A 17,616-nucleotide genomic window follows, 5' to 3' on the forward strand; every position below is an offset into this window, starting at 1 on the left:
GTGTGTGTGTGCGTGTGTGTGTGTGTGTGTGTGTGTGTGTGTGTGTGTGTGTGTGTGCTTCTGCGTGTGTTCCAGTAAGCCAATTCACCCAGCAATAAGGTATTACTGTATTACTGTAATACAAGTTGGTCTCATTCCCATAGCAACATTCACACACAAATACACACTCATACCCAAGAACTAAATCATTTGATTATGTTTTTATAAGACCCTTATTTCTTAAGAAAGTTGAAACGAAGTCTTGCTTGCGTCTTCAAGAGAGTGTGAGCATGTGTGTCCTGACTGAGCTTTAAGCAGATGCGCTTGCATACCCACACACACGCGCGCACACAGAGGAAAAGAAAAACCAGTGCACCAAATCGATGAACAAGTTTTATTTAGCATTGGTTTGGATCTTTGTTTTGTCCACCCCCACGTGTTATATGGGTTGAGTTGCACCACCAGCCATATTCTCTCATTAGGTGCAACTCTTCCCTTCAGCACTATCACCTTCTCGTCCCATCCTTTGGGTAAGATCAAATGCTGCATTCCATCCTTTAACTACTATGACTAAAACCACAGCCTGCACATCTGTGCCTCTCAGTAAATGCCACCGGAAAAGCGCTTAAGAGTGGATCAGGGCACGTTTTTGGGAATCCCTTCGCACTTTTAATAATCCTGTCAGGCAAAGACAGAGGCTAATGGCACCTGCTCCTTTGGGGGCGCAGTAGAATCCACACAGAGGAGGAGGACACTCACACCCGCGTTTAACGGCAGGCAGCGGTAGAATGCTCCATGGTGATTGTACCCTCTCAATTTTTAATAAGCCCCATAAGCACGGACAATTACGGCCTTTAAAAACAAAAGCGTCAATAGTAAATATTCTGCAGTCCCACACCAGGACGACACGGGAGCAAAATTTTGTTTCGTACTGTGCACGTTGGCCGAGTTGTCCTGTTGTTGTATTTCACGTTTACATAGTTAAGATAAATAGTCATGTTTCTATTTATTTAATGTGTAGTTTGGTGTTATAAAGGTGTTTGGTGTTATAAAGAAAATGTAAAACTGGAAATTTCAATGTCACAGACATTTTTAGACATTTAATAGACAAATGTATAGACATTTTAGAAATTTACTCAAGATATGTAGTTCAACACAACAAAACATGCTTTTCTTGTGCTAATTCAGAGCAAGCTAACAACTTAAAGGAATGGAAATTTGCCTTAAATTTGAAGGGACTGGTCTTCTAAGGTGTGTTCAGAGTGATTTCTGTGCTTTAGTAATCGCAGACAACACCATGTTGGATTTGGTTGCGCCAGGCAACTTGTCGTTCATATTTTGGGGGACTTTGTTTTGTTTTATTGATGTATGCAGGTTGATTGTGGCTTTGGTGTTTACTGGAAGTAAATGAGGATAAACGAGAGGTAAACATGGTAAACGAGGCCAGCTGGCGGTAAACGAGCGTAAACGAGGTACACGAGGTAGCGCATGAGGGTCAGATTGAGGTAAACGAGGATAAACGAGGTGGACCATGAGGGCCGGCTGGAGGTAAACGAGGATAAACGAGCGGTAAACCTGGTGAACCAGGCGGTCCATGAGGGCCGGCTGGAGCGTTTAATCTGGCTGGAGCGTTCAGTCTGGCTGAAGTGTGCGCTCTGTTCCCTCCACACTGAAAACAGAGTTGCTGTAGTTCTGCTCCACCGCTGGCATAACCCCCCCCCCCCGTCTCCTACACGCTGCGCTCCACCACTCGCAGAAGCAGTGTGGGGGCGGGGATGTAGTACAGAGCAGACATAATAAGGAGCTGATGCCCCAGACTCGGTGACACGTAATTAGAGCAGCGTGTGGTCCGCGAGCTGCCCCGCTCCCTCTGACCGCCCTGGCAGCAGAGAGCGGCACAGCACGCGAGCTACCGTGATGTACGAGACAGCTAATGACACTGGAGAGGGGAGTGCTAATGAGGGAGGGAGAGATGGAGAAGGGGAGGGAGGGCGGAAAAGCGAGGGAGCGAGGGAGGGAGGGGACTGGGCAGATGGAAAGAACGGAGGATGTTATATAGGGGTACGCCATAGAGGAGAAAAGGAAGCCAGAGAGAGAGACGTGTGTGCGACAGAGTGCCTGCGCGTGTGTGTGTGGAGGGGTGTGTGTGCTCTTGGTGCTGTGTCAGAGACCTGGCTGATTAATGCTTGATTTACTCTAACCTGTGAAAGGCCTTTATCCACAGTCATTCTCATTTACACAGAGATACAGCAAACACACACACACACACACGCACTTACAGCACCTCTTGCTGCTTTCACTGAAGCCATTTTGTAATTGTCCTTATTATTTAGTTGCTAAGCAGCCAGAAGCCAGAGATTCTCTATGGACTTGGTTTATAACGGGTTAGAGTTTGTACAGTGTTTGACCTTGCTAACGTGCCTATGGCGTTACTGCAACCTTGATGAACTCTTGATCTGACCTGTGTCTGACCACCTGCTCTCCAGGGATGAGCATTTCCGTCTACAGAATCGGTTGCCTTTAACATGGCTATATGATGAGTTTGCAGTGCAAGCTTGTTTAATTGGTTAATTTGATATTAATCACTTTAAGGTAAAAAGAACTCTCCAAGGGTCTCGGTCCAGCTAGTTCTATCGTTAGCTTCTGATCCGAGAGCAGTTTTGTGTTTATATTTATAGGTCAGATTATGGTACAGTGCCCCATTTCTGAAGTTATTTAGTTACGGTTTTTCGGGGCAAAGGTGTATTAAAAGAGCGTCAAGCATTCCTTTCCGTAAGGAGTGTTGATGTCACTCTCCAAAAACACTCCTCCTGCCGTGCTAGTGTCTGTCTCCACAGCCTAGCCTAGCTGGGGATGGAAACACGGCCTTGAAGATTGAAAACAGGTGTTCATTCAAATCTGCGCTCCACACGGATGTTGTGCTGAAGCAGCTGCCGGCTGTTCTGTGCCTTTAGTGACTTAACTTCCCCTGGTCGTGGAGCAAAATCTTTACATATTGGCTCCTGGTGTGACGTACGAAAAAGTGAGCAGTAAACCAGGCTGACGGCTCATTTTCCAAAGTGGCGTCCAGCTGTTGCAACCACACTGCTTACCTAATTGTTTGTGTTTTACGGTAACTAATAACAGCCTGGAAGAGGAACCTGAGACATCAGCAAGCGCTCCAAACCAACATTTGCCAAACACTTGAGTTTTGAGTGAGTGTGCTAAAGGTGAGGGAGTTGGTCCTCAGTGTGTAGCCACTTCACAAACTAACGCGCCACCTGCTCAAACGACACACACAAAAAAAGAAAAAGCAAAGAGATCTAGAAACGAGCAGGAGAGTGTTAAGGTACAGAAAGCCAGATTTAGCAAAGTTCCTTACGGATCAAAAAAGAAAAACGCTATATTCTCATTTTTTGTAACACGCAGTATTTTATAATCTCTCACCGCCACTCCCAGAATCTATGCACGCGAGCAGGTGAGTACGCAAGGACAGGATAGTTTGCCCTCGCAGCGAAGAGTGACAGAGGCATCGAGAACAGTTGCGGAAGGCGATGGGCCTCGCGGACACACCCACTGCGCTCACTGTGTCGCCGTGTGCTTGCTGTACTCTCCACAGGTCCCTCCTGCAACGAGAGGTCAGAGGGGAAGAAGAAAGGGCGCCCCCGTGTGGAGGTGCAGGAGCTGCGCAGTATCCCCGTGAGTTCAAAAGACAAAAGCTTCTCATGTTCTCTTTTGGCTGCGTTTGGAGAATGTTTTCTGTGCCAGTCAGGGAAAGTGAGGGATTTTTTGTGTGTGTGGTAGGGGGGGGTTTCCAACTCTTTGTTTAACTTTGGAAAGAGGAAATCGAGCTTACTGGAATGTGTGGTGTTCTCTTTGTGTGTGTAAATTCGATATTAATTGTTAGTGGCTAATCACTGTAAGATGTGTGTGTGTGTGTGTGTGTGTGTGTGTGTGTGTGTGTGTGTGTGTGTGTGTGTGTGTGTGCGTGCATGTGTGTGCGTGTGTGTGTCTGTGTCTGCATGTCTGTCTGTAGGGTCATATGATGGTTCAGTGGAAGGAGGAATTTAAGAGTCGTTCTCGTGTGAAGTGTCCAAGCTCGGGCTGCTGGCTGGAGTTCCCCAGTATTTACGGGCTTAAATACCATTATCAGCGCTGCCAAGGGGTAAGACCCGAACCCCCTCAAACACCCACGTACCTCCACCCACACGAATCAACCATTAGTCTTAAAGCAGGCATAGAATAAGCACCATGGATCCTTATTTACTTCTCTGTGGCCGTGAACTATTTAGAGCCGTTTGACACAGTATCTAATGTTTCTTTCAAAACTTGAGGTACCTACATACATCCTAATTTGACCTAGAAAAACGTGCCTCAACAATGACCAACGTCCACTTACTATATCTGTGAGAAAATCCATATTCAAAACAAATTTGTAAGAATCTTCACTGTGCACTGTTTTAGACGCTCTGTTAGGACACTTTGTTAGGATGTAAACATTGAAATGATGAAACCTGAAACGAAGCGAGTTCTCCATGATGACAATCAAGAGGGGGGTTTTTTTTGTGCAAATTGGAACAGGAGTGTTTCTACCGTAACAGGTCATAAACAGGTATGTGAAAGGTCATTCATCCTTGTGTCACAGTTCACTCAGGCAGAATTTCCTTAGTAGACAAGGCCACACGCCTTCTGAGTGATCTACGTACACACACACTCTGATGAGTGGTCTACCTACACACACACACACTCTGATGAGTGGTCCACCTACACACACACACTCTGATGAGTGGTCTACATCCACAAACACACAGACTCTCTTTTACTCGCTTTGATAAATGAGCCCCACTGACTCAGCCAGACCTGAGCACACTTTAGTGCCTTTGCATTGCACTGTGAGTAGTAATTTGATGTAACAGGTAGCCTATCTTTCTCTGTGTGTGTGTGTGTGTGTGTGTGTGTGTGTGTCTGTGCACGCGCTAGGCCACCATGGCAGAGAAACTGAGTCACGGATGCCCATACTGTGAGGCTGTGTTCGCTACTAAAGTTCGCCTGCAGAAACACAAGCTGTGGAATCACCCGGAGCGGGTCACCACGGAGACCAAGGCTGCGATGCCCCTGGAGACCAAGGTGGAGCCGAAGCCTGAAGCTAAACTGCACAAGGGCCCCGTAAAGGGCAACGTCAAAAAGAGGTGGGCGTGTCCCTCCCACACGCTGTCCCTCCCACACGCTGTCCCTCCCACACGCTGTCCCTCCCACACGCTGTCCCTCCCACACACCGTGGCCTAGTTTACCTCAGCAGCCTTCCTGCTAACAGAAGGGGCCGGTTGCACTAACAGGTCTCATATGGTTTCAAAAACTGGCAGAAAACTGAATTTTCACAAATTTTCATTGGGCATAAAATAGCATTATAAAATAACGCCTCGCTGATACCTGTGAAAAGGAGGAATCCCTTCACACTTCAGACTGTATAAATCCCCCAAGCCCCAGACTGGGCATTTTACGCAAGCATGCTCGGATGCTGCTGATTCTGTGAGAACAGACTTTTTGTTATTACTCAAAATGTTTTTCACTCGCTGGAAGATTTTTTTTTAAGTGTGTAGTATTATAATTGGCCACTTGGTAATGAGCAGCTTTGCTTAGCAGCTGTTGCTGTTGTGAATTTTATACATGGATGTGCACAGCTAATACTGGGCATGACTTTGGTTGGTGTGACAGGTGTAAAATCCTCTCTTGTCTTAGTTAAGAGCTATTGAGCAGGGTAGCATATTTTAGTTAAAACTACCCTAATTGATTTTGTAATTGTATTTGCAGCATTTTTTTTTAAATTGTACTTATTTTGTAATTGTAATTATAATCCTACATTATTTATTTGGAACTGTATATTTAAATTTAAATGTATATATTTGAATTTCTATATTTGGAATCGCAGACTGTTCACCAGTTTTAGCGTCAAAAGAGTTTGTCGTTGCATAAACTGTGCCCAGGTCAGTCAAAGATCCTTTGTTTTTGTCTCAAAGCAGCTTTTAGTGATAACTGTGAGGATGCAAAGGGTATTTTCTTTCTAATTTTTTTAAAAAAGAATTGCTTACACCAGTCTAAAGACCTGTTGGTGCCCCGTCCCCTGAAGCTAACCAATAATGACTAAGAATGGAAGACTCGAAGGAGTTCAGTCAGATTCAATAGAGATGGTGGTCTGGCGTTCTTCCATTTGCACCTTGTCATCATTTTTTCGCGGGCCCAAAATGCACATCTGATTTCAGGTGAACGCGATACACCCATCAGTTGCAGTTTTTGCGGCTAGCGTGGAAGTAGGCCACAGTGTAACTCCACGAGTCCACCACCCCAGCGTGAAGCTGTCGCGTCAAAGCGAACGTTTTTGCGTACGACCTGCTGGCTTTGAAGTGGCATCAGTGCAGTAATAGTCATTTCTTGGCCCCAGGCCTATAGAGAACAGCCCCCCACCGCCAGTCGTCTTCAAGGTGAAGAAGACCCAGGAAATGTCGCAGCCCTCTCAGAATGGGGAGTGCGCCCCCCACAGGCCAGACCGAAGACAACAGCACAGCTCCCAGCAGCAACCGCAGCGGGAGATCCCGCCAGACGCGGGGGGCAGCGAGAGTGAGGGGGGGAGTCTGCCCCCGCCCTTCCCCGAGGAAGACCCCGAGAGGATGAAGCACAGTAAGGCTACCCCATCAACCCCTCCACTACTGCTCCTTTTTTTTTTTTTAAACCGTGCCCAGTAGAGGGCGCTCATCTTAGAGGCCTCAGGGTGCGTGCAAACAGATGAAGACGGCTTTAAAACGAAAAAGCCGTTCTGGTCAACGTGCAGATAGTCAGACCCGAGTCCTCACTGGATGAAAAACTCGAGAACGTCGAATAGCTCTCAAAGCTAAATTATCAGTCTGTGAACAGCCAGTTACTTAAATGTTCTTCTTCATGGTTTGCTGGGATCACTGGGTGCTTGTTACTGTTATGTAGATTCGACACGCAGAGCTGTACCATAACGCTTAGAACTTAAATGGAGGAAGTCATGAAGGAGGCCTGTCCCTTTAAGCCCAGACTATTTCAGTGGCATTTCTCCATTTGAAGGCAGGACATTGAGCCACTGTGTGGTTGCTGTTGGCGACGGCTGGTTTTCCTTGCCACACACACACACACACACACTCTCTGTCTCTCTTAGATGGCTCATATTGTGAGCCTGCTATTTATGGCTTTTGTTTGGGCCCAGATTCCCCTCGTTTGTCGAACATCAGTGTCGTCTGCGTGTGTATAACTGTGTGTGTGTGCGTGTGCATTTACATGTGGCCTTGGGGAGTCTGACTCAGAGATTGTGTTCGGGGTCTAAAGGGAAGTGCAGGAGCAGTTGTGCGGGTGACAGTGGTGCTATACAGCAGAACGCTAAAGCTTCTCCCCACCGCCCACACTTCTGACCCGACCGGGACCGCGGGCCTATCACGAGAGGGCTTTCCTGGCCCGGTTGCCTCTCAGTGGAGATAAATGAGACCGAGCTGGAGTAACACATGGTTAAACAGGTGGTTGCATGTGACCCAGTATCGCACTGGAGCTTTGGTAGCTGGTTAGAAAGACAGCATGCAAGATCCATTAGGCCAAGAGCCAACGGAGAGCGATAGAACAGGAAGTGTAATATGATTTTGTCATTTAGTGCGCCACATGGACGTTCGGTACACTTTAAAGCCGTGTGTCATATCACGTAGCCACTTTCTGAGACCGAAGGAAATTTGAGCCGTCGTGGAGGTTTATTGCTTTGCAGTGGTGTGTATGGTGAACGCGTGAGATGTTTGAGCTCTTGGTGTCCTTTTTTTCTCCATTCGAGCTAGGGAGGAAGCAGAAGACTCCCAAGAAATTCACCGGAGAACAGCCCTCCATCTCGGGCACATTTGGCCTGAAAGGTAGTAAACAAATCCCACACGCACGCATATACGACGTCTTACACATATGCATGCACAGAACACACACACACACACAGAGTCATCTATATGAACACACACTGTATCTCTCTCGTTCTCTCACTTTGCAATTTAAGATTTGTCGGACTTTAAGGTGATTGTTTGTTGGCGCAGCCATGCCATGTGGTTGTAATTCACAGACTTCTGTTCCTTGCTGTAATCGGCGCTATGCTAATAGCACCATCAGAGACGTGTTTCATATCCTGTCGGAGCGGAGTGAGCCAGCTATTCTCACAGCCCAAGTGCCAGAGGAGGTAGCCCTGCTGTAGTCGATTAGTTTACATGCAGGACTCTTCGGTCGAAGCTCAGATAGTGGGAGTGTTCATCAGGAACGTTTACGCTTGTACACAGACGCGCTAAAGGTCACTTAGCCGAGGTGCTCGCCCAAGGCGAGTTTTATGAACCGAGGCCAGGTGCAGTTCACTAGGGCTAGCCCGAGGAGAAGTACGCAGGGCAACCTCCGCGTGCTGGCAACCCGTATCTACGCACCAACCGGAAGGCTGATATCTATCTGTCCTGCCTCTCTGTGTCGTGTGCCGGGCCGCGCCGCGTCACACCGTGTCGCGCTTTGTGTCTGTTGCACGCAGGGATGAATAAGGCGGAAGAGAAGCTGAAGGCGGGGAGGGCGAAGCGGCCAGAGGGGGCGCTGTTCAGCGAGGATCCCCAAAGGAAGCAAGCCAACCCAGCTCCAACCAGGAGAGAAGCTCCCTCCCACAGCCAAGGTGACCCCCGCCCCACACGGCGTCTCTGCCTCTCCCTCGCGCATTTGGGACGCCTCCTGGCCACCGTGATTCCAGTATCTTGTGTTTGTCCTTTTTAGCGGCCCCTTCAGAAGCCCAGTGGCGGCAGGCCATCCTGGAGCAAGGCGAGGTGTGCTGCCCCGCCTGTTCTGTTGTCACCCGCAAGACCGTCCACGGCCTCAAGAAGCATATGGAGATCTGTCAGAAGGTCAGGGGTCAAGCCAGCTGCCAACGAGTGTACTTGGCCGGACCGGTGCTGCCAACTCCGTGTAACCGCTCGATAAAAGGAACGGCCCCCCGCCATGTTTTCAAATTAGCATTAGCTTCTCTCCCTCATGCCCCATCTGTTCCACATTCCCACGGTAGCTGTACGCGGATCAGCAGCGCGTAGCGCTTCCTGCAAACGTCACGGCGGTAACTTTTTTGTATGACAATTTTAACATCAAGCGGGGGTCAGTAGGGACCAGGATTGCCTCCTGCACTGGATGCGCTGCGTCTTCTGAGCGGTCTGTTGAGTCGACTTGGTAGCGTAGGCCTCACCGGCAATCTGTGAGAAGCTACACCTGATTCAACGAATATCTAAACGGGGTGTGTAGGGGGCAAGTGGGTAAAAATGGTTGAAAGGAGGCTTGTGTAAACATCTTTCCCATGAATCCTCATGAAACATCAAGCCTTGATGGCTTTCCTCAGCCTGTGGTGTGTGACATCTGCTGTGAAGGAATGGTATGCTGTCCTGCCATCAGTGCTGTCAGAACCGATTGTCCGTCTCGTCGGGTTGCCTCAGTCTTTCTTCTGCTGCATGGGAAAATTTGCCTCTGTGGCTATCAACGGTCCCGACTGATATAAGCCTCCGGAAGGCCCTGCGCCCTCTCCGTACATGGCTACCTCCACTTTTGTTTCTTAGCAGTTCCAGTGCCGTGGTACCCCTGCAAAGGTGGTCCGAGCGTTATTCTAAACTCACTGGCCTCCATGCTCACACCCTTGTGCGCTCAGCGCTGTGCACAAATCAGGATTATTCATTTATTCCAGTCGCTCCAATAAACAGCTCTACGCAGCAGCCCAGTGGCAGATGTTCAGGCAGGACACACGCACCACCATTTCCCAGCAGTTTATCACTAAACCAGAGCAGCAAAGTGCACCCATAGCTAGAACGCGTCAGGCACGCCGTCAGACAGCTGTATCTCTCAGGACCCCGAGCCAACGGCCAGGGGAGCTATTAGAAGCGTTTTATCGATCAGGCAGCTGTGAGCTCTGTTAGTCTCGGTGGGCAGGAACTGGTGAAGTGCTTTAGGACAAAGCTTAGTCCATAGCCTTGCTCTATAAACGCCGCGGTGCGCGCATTAAGTGGTCACCGATGTGCTCATTACACATTGTGAGTCATATGCACTTTGGAGTTTGCTTGGCTTTTTCTCCGAATCAAGGATTAAAGAATGAAATATGAAGATATGAAGATACCTGTTTCCTGAGGTTAGATAGGTGTATATTAAAGTGCATGAAATAATACCCCAGAGACTCACTTTTGTGTTTGTTTGTTTGGGCAAAATCTGCTAAAAAGATCTGTTGAAATTGTTAACAGTATGGTCCACGGTGTCATTTGCTTTATGGCAGCACTAATTGTATTGCTATATCACGGGTCTGTCTTTGGAATGCATACAGGCAGTCCTGTAAGTCACACAACTCCTTCTAACACTAAATAATTACCACTACAGTGATAATTATGGCTCCCCTCCTAGAGCCAGAAGCTCTGTGATCTCCGTACTGCCCTAACTGATGGTATTTTCTTTCTTTGTGAGTTGACATTTGTTAGGAAACCTTGTACTTCTAATGCAGCAATTTTTCACGGGCATGATTAACAGGATTATGGATTTCAGAGCTTCCTTAAAATGAACAGAACTCATCAAAGCGCTAAAGTGATAACGAAGACAACCCACTGACGTCTAACCTGTTGTTTTTTTTGGTTTGTTTGTTTGCTTTGCAGCTTCAGGACGCACTGAAATGTCAACAGTGTCACAAGCAGTTTAGATCCAAAGCTGGCCTCAATTACCACGTCATGGCTGAGCACACCACCAAGGCAAGCTGTGTGTGTGTGTGTGTGTGTGTGTGTGTGTGTGTGTGTGTGTGTGTGTGTGTGTGTGTGTGTGTGTGTGTGTGTGTGTGTGTGTGTGTGTGTGTGCGTGCGTGCGCGCGCGCGCGTCCACATGTAGACAGACCTTCTATACTACCACACTGGCAAATGACTGTGACTATTTTGGAAAGAAAACTGGGAAACATGAATGAAAAAAATGAACAAAGCAAAGAGAACCAAAAACAAAGAAGGAACCCGAGCCAATCATCTTTCACGCGCAGCGCCGTGCCGTTGCACCAGGGTTGCACAAGCCTCTTTGTTCGTTTGCTGTCGAAACACTCAAGGTCATTTTTTTTTTTTTAAGTCACTTTTTCCAACTACTGCGAATTCAGCTCCCTTTTCGACGTTGCTTGCACCTCATGTATTAGGTGCATTAAAGGAGTCGGGCTTTAACACGTTTCTGCCCAGCAGAGCTGCGCTAAGAGGGAGACTCTCCTCTGGGATGTACGAGGATGCTAACACTACCTCACCAGAACTCCAGTGAGCAGAACCTTGCACCTAGGGAATAAATTATGCACAGGCGCGCATCTCTATAGTACTGTTAAACATTAATGAACTCAGGAACGGCAAAAGACTGTTTTGCAAATGTGTGTGTGTGTGTGTGTGTTTGTGTGATGCACATGCACTTTGAGCTCGTAGTGTCCATCTCAAGGTCACCCAGAGGGGGTGTGTTCCTTTGTACACTGACCAGCCCTCTGCTCTGGCCACGTCTCGGGTCTCCGTGTCTCTTTAGCCCACCACTCTGATTCGTCCAAAAAAATGTCCATCGCCGGGGAAGATATCACTGTCCCATGTGCACTATTTCCCTCTACCTTCTCTTTCCTACGGTCCCCTTCTGTTGATGTGTGCGATATCACGACTAACGATCCGCAGGCTCGGACATAATCACCGAAGCCGGGTGCCGGCTTCAGGAGACTCCGCCATCACAAGAGCTCCAAAGAGCCACACGCGCACGCTTCACAGTGGCCCGGGGGAACCGAGCCCCCAGAGAGACCCTGAAGGCTGAGAGGTTAATGGGCCAGACAGCACTGGTGCAGATAGCAAAGTGTTCAGTAGTGTGTGTGTGTGTGTGTTTGTGTGTGTGTGTGGGGGTGCCCTGTTTTATTAGCTGTATAAAAGGAAATAATGGAGATGTAATAATGTTACCATAAGGTGAAATGAGCCCTTTTCTCTACAAAATGCCCAACATGAAAAAACAGACCCATATTTATTTTATAGCAGTGTTCAAACAAAGGCACGGCAGTACACAGCTACAGACATTCCGCTCCGGTGGAACCGAGACGTTGTACAGTTTTTTTTTCCAGATACCCATATACAAATTCCACTTCTTTTTCTTTTTTGGACGAAAGAAAACAGAGCTATTGAGACAATGGGCTTCTTTGACAGTGGTTGTAAATATGGTTTGAGGAATGTCCCTGCACAAGTCTAAAATGTTCTGCCTTTTCTCGACTGTGTGACTGGAGCCGCATTTTCACTTTAGGTTCCATATAGCTGTTGGGCCTTGTTTTGGTGGAACACTAATGTGTTACACTTTATTTGTTCCCCCTCCAGCAGCCCTCTGGGAACGAGAATGTGGGAGGGCGGGAGCAGGAGGAGAGAGAGAGACTCCGCAGAGTTCTCAAACAGATGGGGAGAATCAAGTGTCCCAGTGAGGTAGGACACACACACACACACACACACTTTCTCTTTTTCTCTCACTCTCACAGAGTCACGATCACACCCACGTCTGCCATCCTTTGTCCCATGTCCTTATTCCCTATTTTCTTTCTCTCGCTCCCTCTCCCTGTCTTGTCATACTGCCCGCGTACACATCATTGCTCTGTTTTCAATTACTTTGCTGAAGTGAGGAATGAGGCAGAGCTCGGGGCTTTTTCCATTTTCCACTCCCCACTGCAATCGCTTCTCTTTCCTTCCACATTCCAGAAGTAACACACTCTCGCACAGGGATCCTCCACAACCTGGTAACCCCCCCGGCAACCCTGTCAACACATTAGAAATGTAGGAACCTTTCAGAATGACCTGGATTTCCACAGAACTTATATGTGTCGGTGTCTTCAAAGAACTCCAAAGGCAAATGAACCTGTTTTCTCATTTCTTAGTTTAGTTTAATGAACAGCACACATTTTAGTGTCATACCCTTACTGAACAAAGAGTTGTGGCAATCAAGGTCATTAATCGGATAAGCATGTGAACTCGTATATATTTAATAACTCATGTCACCTCTTTTACTAGTAATGATTTCAACCCAATCCTATTGTTCGGTCCACAGCAGTTTGGAGGTTTTTTGGCGTGTTCCTCTGTTGCACTTCACATATAGTGTTGCAGCTCTGTCTCATTTTTCGGAAGCGTCTCTCCTTTAACCTGCGTCAGATCACGCTGCCGAATTTTCAGCGGGACTGAGATCAGGAATTGGCGACTCTAAAATCTACCGCTGTTTATTTGTGTTTTGGCGCATCGATAAAACCGCAAGACGTTCTTTTTTAGTTTTAGATCAGACAGACGTGCCCTGACATTCTGCTCTGTGTTTCATCGAACAGCTTGGAATTCATCGGTCTCTCAGCGATTTATTGCAAGCCATCCAGGCCCAGAGGCTATAAAGCTGCTCCACACCAGCAGTACTTCAGACCGCGTCCAAAACGGTCACATATGCAGCCATTTTTTTCCAGAGTGCGTGGCTTAAAATTCCGCACGGCCGCATTCGCGCGACGGCTCTTCGGTGCCCCTGCGGCACGGGCGTTAGTCACCGAGGTGGAGAGTATTCCGTTTTTCCTTCGCTAGCTTAGTCTGTCTGCCACTATGCGAAGTCGCTCCACACCTGCGTTTTCAACGTCGGCCGCATGTGCGTGCGCGCGCCGCGCCGATAATGAAACACGCACAACAGCTCAGCTGTCATCTTACTTCATTACTCCACGGAGGAGTCGGGAAGCCGTCCCGATTCAGGGTCCAGCGGACGGTGAGGGTGTGGGCAGGGAGACGCGCAACCGAGCCTGGCAAGGCAGCAGAACTATGGAGGCAAGCGCCCATCTGAACCACCACTGTTCAGACTGGTTTTTACTCGGAAAATGAAAAAATATATATCTCCGCTCTCCTTTTAAATGCTTGGATCGCTGACTTGTAGGTTCAAACTGATAGGTGGACAGGCTCTGTAGCAGAACCAATCAAAACATTTCAGCTGGGAGGGTGGGACATTACCCCATACAGGGAAACGGCACAACCGGCTGGCGAATTTACTGAGAAGGACTAATACCCACTCGGTCACTGTTAGTGCTATCACACTGTTCTGTTTATTATATGTTTTGTATTCCTTACTCCTGCTCCTATACTAAGCTAGTATTGGATGTTCTTCACAGATATCTATCAGTAGATAGCTATCAGTTAGCTGTTTGAGGCCAGCACATTGAAGAAGGAAAAACAACCAAGGCTGACACTGTTCGTGAAAAGGCTTGCTGAGACGTTATTACATATAATGCTGAGAATACTATAGCCAATTCTATAGACAATGATCCAGATGTTTCTGTCTGTCATAACAATAAATGCAAGATGTTTGTATGAACATGATGGTAAACCAGCGTCCTTTGGTGATCTGTACAGTCAGCTGGCTCGTTAGCTTGGTAATGCCACGTTTTCACCAGAATGGAAGGAAGTGGAATTCCTGGTTTGTGGTTTCTACGGCCTGTGCGCCGATCGCTGGAGGATGATGGCAGAGTAGCAATGGTGCTGAATTTCTAAAGTTTGAGGTCTGCCTGACTGGACCGTGTAACCCACTTAAGTCTTATTAGCTTTAATACATTTTGTTTCAAGCTGCTTTAAAGTCTGTTTTGGCCATATTGCACCATGTCGCACGTATTACAACAGAATTCACTTGTTAAGAACAAGAACCAAAAGTGTTTGGGGCAGTATATACCAGTCACTCATTTTGCATGCATTCACATGCTGTTCCATAATGGCACATATTGTTTAAAGACATGGCATCCTAAAATACTTATTAAAATAAGTCCTAAATTATTATGAGATGTTACATTTATTTATATAGCCCTTTTTACAACAGCCACTGTCACCAATGTCTGTCTACAAGCCAGAGTCGACAGTTTGATGAGTGTACGTGTGTCCCATGCCCATGGCTGGGGTGGAGGTGAAGTCATAGCAGGGGGTGTCGGAGGAGACTGGGAGGAGCCATAGCAGCTGAGACAGCTGTTCAGCAAAATTTAAAGTCTTGCCTGTGGTATTTGGTTTTAGAGGTAACCTGAGGGAAGCTGTGAAGGGATTGGCTGAAAGGGGTAGTTAGTAGCTATGGAAGAGGAGAGCACAGACTAGTTGAGGAAATGACGTTATAAAGGTGGCTGAGGTGTTGGGTGTCTCAGGTTTGAGGTGTTTTGTGTCTCAGGTATGAGGTGTTGGGTGTTTCGGGTATGAGGTGTTGGGTGTTTCGGATATGAGGTGTTGGGTGTTTCGGATATGAGGTGTTGGGTGTTTCGGATATGAGGTGTTGGGTGTTTTGGATATGAGGTGTTGGGTGTTTTGGATATGAGGTGTTGGGTGTTTCTGGTATGTGGTGTTGGGTGTTTCTGATATGAGGTGTTGGGTGTTTCTGATATGAGGTGTTGGGTGTCTCAGCTATGAGGTGTTGGGTGTCTCAGCTATGAGGTGTTGGGTGTCTCAGCTATGAGGTGTTTTGTGTCTCAGCTATGAGGTGTTTTGTGTCTCAGGTATGAGGTGTTGGGTGTCTCAGGTATGAGGTGTTTTGTGTCTCAGGTATGAGGTGTTTTGTGTCTCAGGTATGAGGTGTTGGGTGTCTCAGCTATGAGGTGTTGGGTGTCTCAGCTATGAGGTGTTTTGTGTCTGGGGTATGAGGTGTTGGGTGTCTCAGCTATGAGGTGTTGGGTGTCTCAGCTATGAGGTGTTGGGTGTCTCAGCTATGAGGTGTTTTGTGTCTCAGCTATGAGGTGTTTTGTGTCTCAGCTATGAGGTGTTGGGTGTCTCAGCTATGAGGTGTTGGGTGTCTCAGCTATGAGGTGTTTTGTGTCTCAGGTATGAGGTGTTTTGTGTCTCAGCTATGAGGTGTTGGGTGTTTCTGATATGAGGTGTTGGGTGTCTCAGCTATGAGGTGTTGGGTGTCTCAGCTATGAGGTGTTTTGTGTCTCAGCTATGAGGTGTTGGGTGTCTCAGGTATGAGGTGTTGGGTGTCTCAGCTATGAGGTGTTGGGTGTCTCAGCTATGAGGTGTTGGGTGTCTCAGCTATGAGGTGTTTTGTGTCTCAGGTATGAGGTGTTGGGTGTTTCTGATATGAGGTGTTGGGTGTTTCTGATATGAGGTGTTGGGTGTCTCAGCTATGAGGTGTTGGGTGTCTCAGCTATGAGGTGTTTTGTGTCTCAGGTATGAGGTGTTGGGTGTCTCTGATATGAGGTGTTGGGTGTTTCTGATATGAGGTGTTGGGTGTTTCTGATATGAGGTGTTGGGTGTCTCAGCTATGAGGTGTTGGGTGTCTCAGCTATGAGGTGTTGGGTGTCTCAGCTATGAGGAAGACTCTGCAGGTGGGTGGACTGTTGTGCCATGTCTAGAAAAGTGGCTCTTGATGCCATCTCTGGCACTGAGCCTGCATCAATGGTGTCAGTGGGGCTGGGTACGGCCTTGGTCCCCGGGGGTGGCCAGTGTGGATCTGCTGTGTTCAGGAATGCTTGGTGGTGTGGAGTACACATTCATAGTGCCTGTCAGGCTGGGTACCGCCTTAGTCTCTGGGGGGCCAGTATGGATTTTACGCAGTAGGACACAGTTGGCTGCGAGCCAGGCGGGGTGGGTAAATATAGGACGATTAACTCGTATGCTGTTGGTGTAGTGTGCAAAGCCCATATGGAACTGGTGGCACTGAGCCTGCATTAATGGTGTCACTGGGGCTGGGTACCGCCTTAGTCACCAGGGAGGCCAGTGTGAATTTACGTGTAAAGAGGGTTTATATGTGGCTGGTTTAAAAGTGGGGGGGGCGCCACAGCGTGAACGTAATTCAGCGAGACTGAGATGAAGGGAGGTCCCTACTTGTGAAGCACATGCAAGGCTGTGGTCATACTAGTAATTTACAAGTGAGCAGCTGAGCTTTCTAATTAATAATTGTATGTTGAGATTTTAAATTGAGAAATGCATCGCAAGATATCCTTACTAGATGTCAGCAGTTAACATCAATGAAACAACAGGCTTCAAGGTGCATAAAAATCAAAGAGTCGATGTTTGCTGATGTGGCTAGATTAAACCTGAAAGGCTTTGATCCCTCTCTGTCTCTCTCTCTCTGTCTCTGTCTCTCTCTGTCTCTCTCTCTCTCTCTCTCTCTGTCTCGCGCTGCCGTAGGGCTGCTCTGCTCATTTCTCCAGTCTGATGGGCTATCAGTACCATCAGAAGCGCTGTGGTCGAGAGCTGTCAGAAGCTGAGAAGCCCGTGTTCCTGTGCCAGCACTGTGGCAAGACGTACCGCTCCAAAGCTGGCCGAGACTACCACGTGCGCTCCGAGCACCCCTGCGCAGGTGCCACCGCCCCTCCTGCACGTCCGGTGAGGCCAGGCTGTCCACTCGAGACCTAACGAAATTTAGACTTTGCAAATCACGTTACAAACAAACACGACAAGGCTGCTTAACTTCAAAGTGTGACAAGCACATTTCACTTCAGCGTGAACAGTGGCGGAAGCAGCCTTTAATGGCCTCTGCTTAAAATTCAGGTTTCGGGGATTTTCAGGTGTCAGTATTGGATCTCCCTGAGCTTCTGCCTCTACTAAAATACGTTTCTTCTCTGAAAACAGATGTGACGTTCGAACTCTGTCAGTAAATCGGGGCAAATCAGGCCAGCAC

General features: G+C 47.8%; 1 protein-coding gene across 6 annotated transcripts in view; it reads left to right on the plus strand.

Moving 5' to 3' along the window:
• The window catches only part of znf512b (zinc finger protein 512B), a 37,680-nt gene that overhangs the window by 14,006 nt on the left and 6,058 nt on the right, over positions 1-17,616 (plus strand). For 5 of the 6 annotated variants that reach the window (XR_014119685.1, XM_081706715.1, XM_081706714.1 and 2 more), the window contains 10 exons: positions 3,578-3,657; positions 3,995-4,123; positions 4,939-5,147; positions 6,398-6,633; positions 7,794-7,865; positions 8,510-8,644; positions 8,743-8,870; positions 10,641-10,733; positions 12,339-12,440; positions 17,124-17,321. Coding sequence is in view for 5 of the 6 variants with exons in the window: in XM_081706715.1 (XP_081562841.1) it covers positions 3,578-3,657; positions 3,995-4,123; positions 4,939-5,147; positions 6,398-6,633; positions 7,794-7,865; positions 8,510-8,644; positions 8,743-8,870; positions 10,641-10,733; positions 12,339-12,440; positions 17,124-17,321 (1,382 nt within the window). In the remaining variant the exon portion in view is untranslated. The remainder of the gene's footprint in view (positions 1-3,577; positions 3,658-3,994; positions 4,124-4,938; positions 5,148-6,397; positions 6,634-7,793; positions 7,866-8,509; positions 8,645-8,742; positions 8,871-10,640; positions 10,734-12,338; positions 12,441-17,123; positions 17,322-17,616) is intronic. The other variant, XM_027019235.3, reaches the window with a different exon arrangement.

Source organism: Electrophorus electricus, chromosome 24 (assembly GCF_041902795.1).
Source record: "Electrophorus electricus isolate QZ-2024a chromosome 24, ASM4190279v1, whole genome shotgun sequence".
NCBI lineage: Eukaryota > Metazoa > Chordata > Actinopteri > Gymnotiformes > Gymnotidae > Electrophorus > Electrophorus electricus.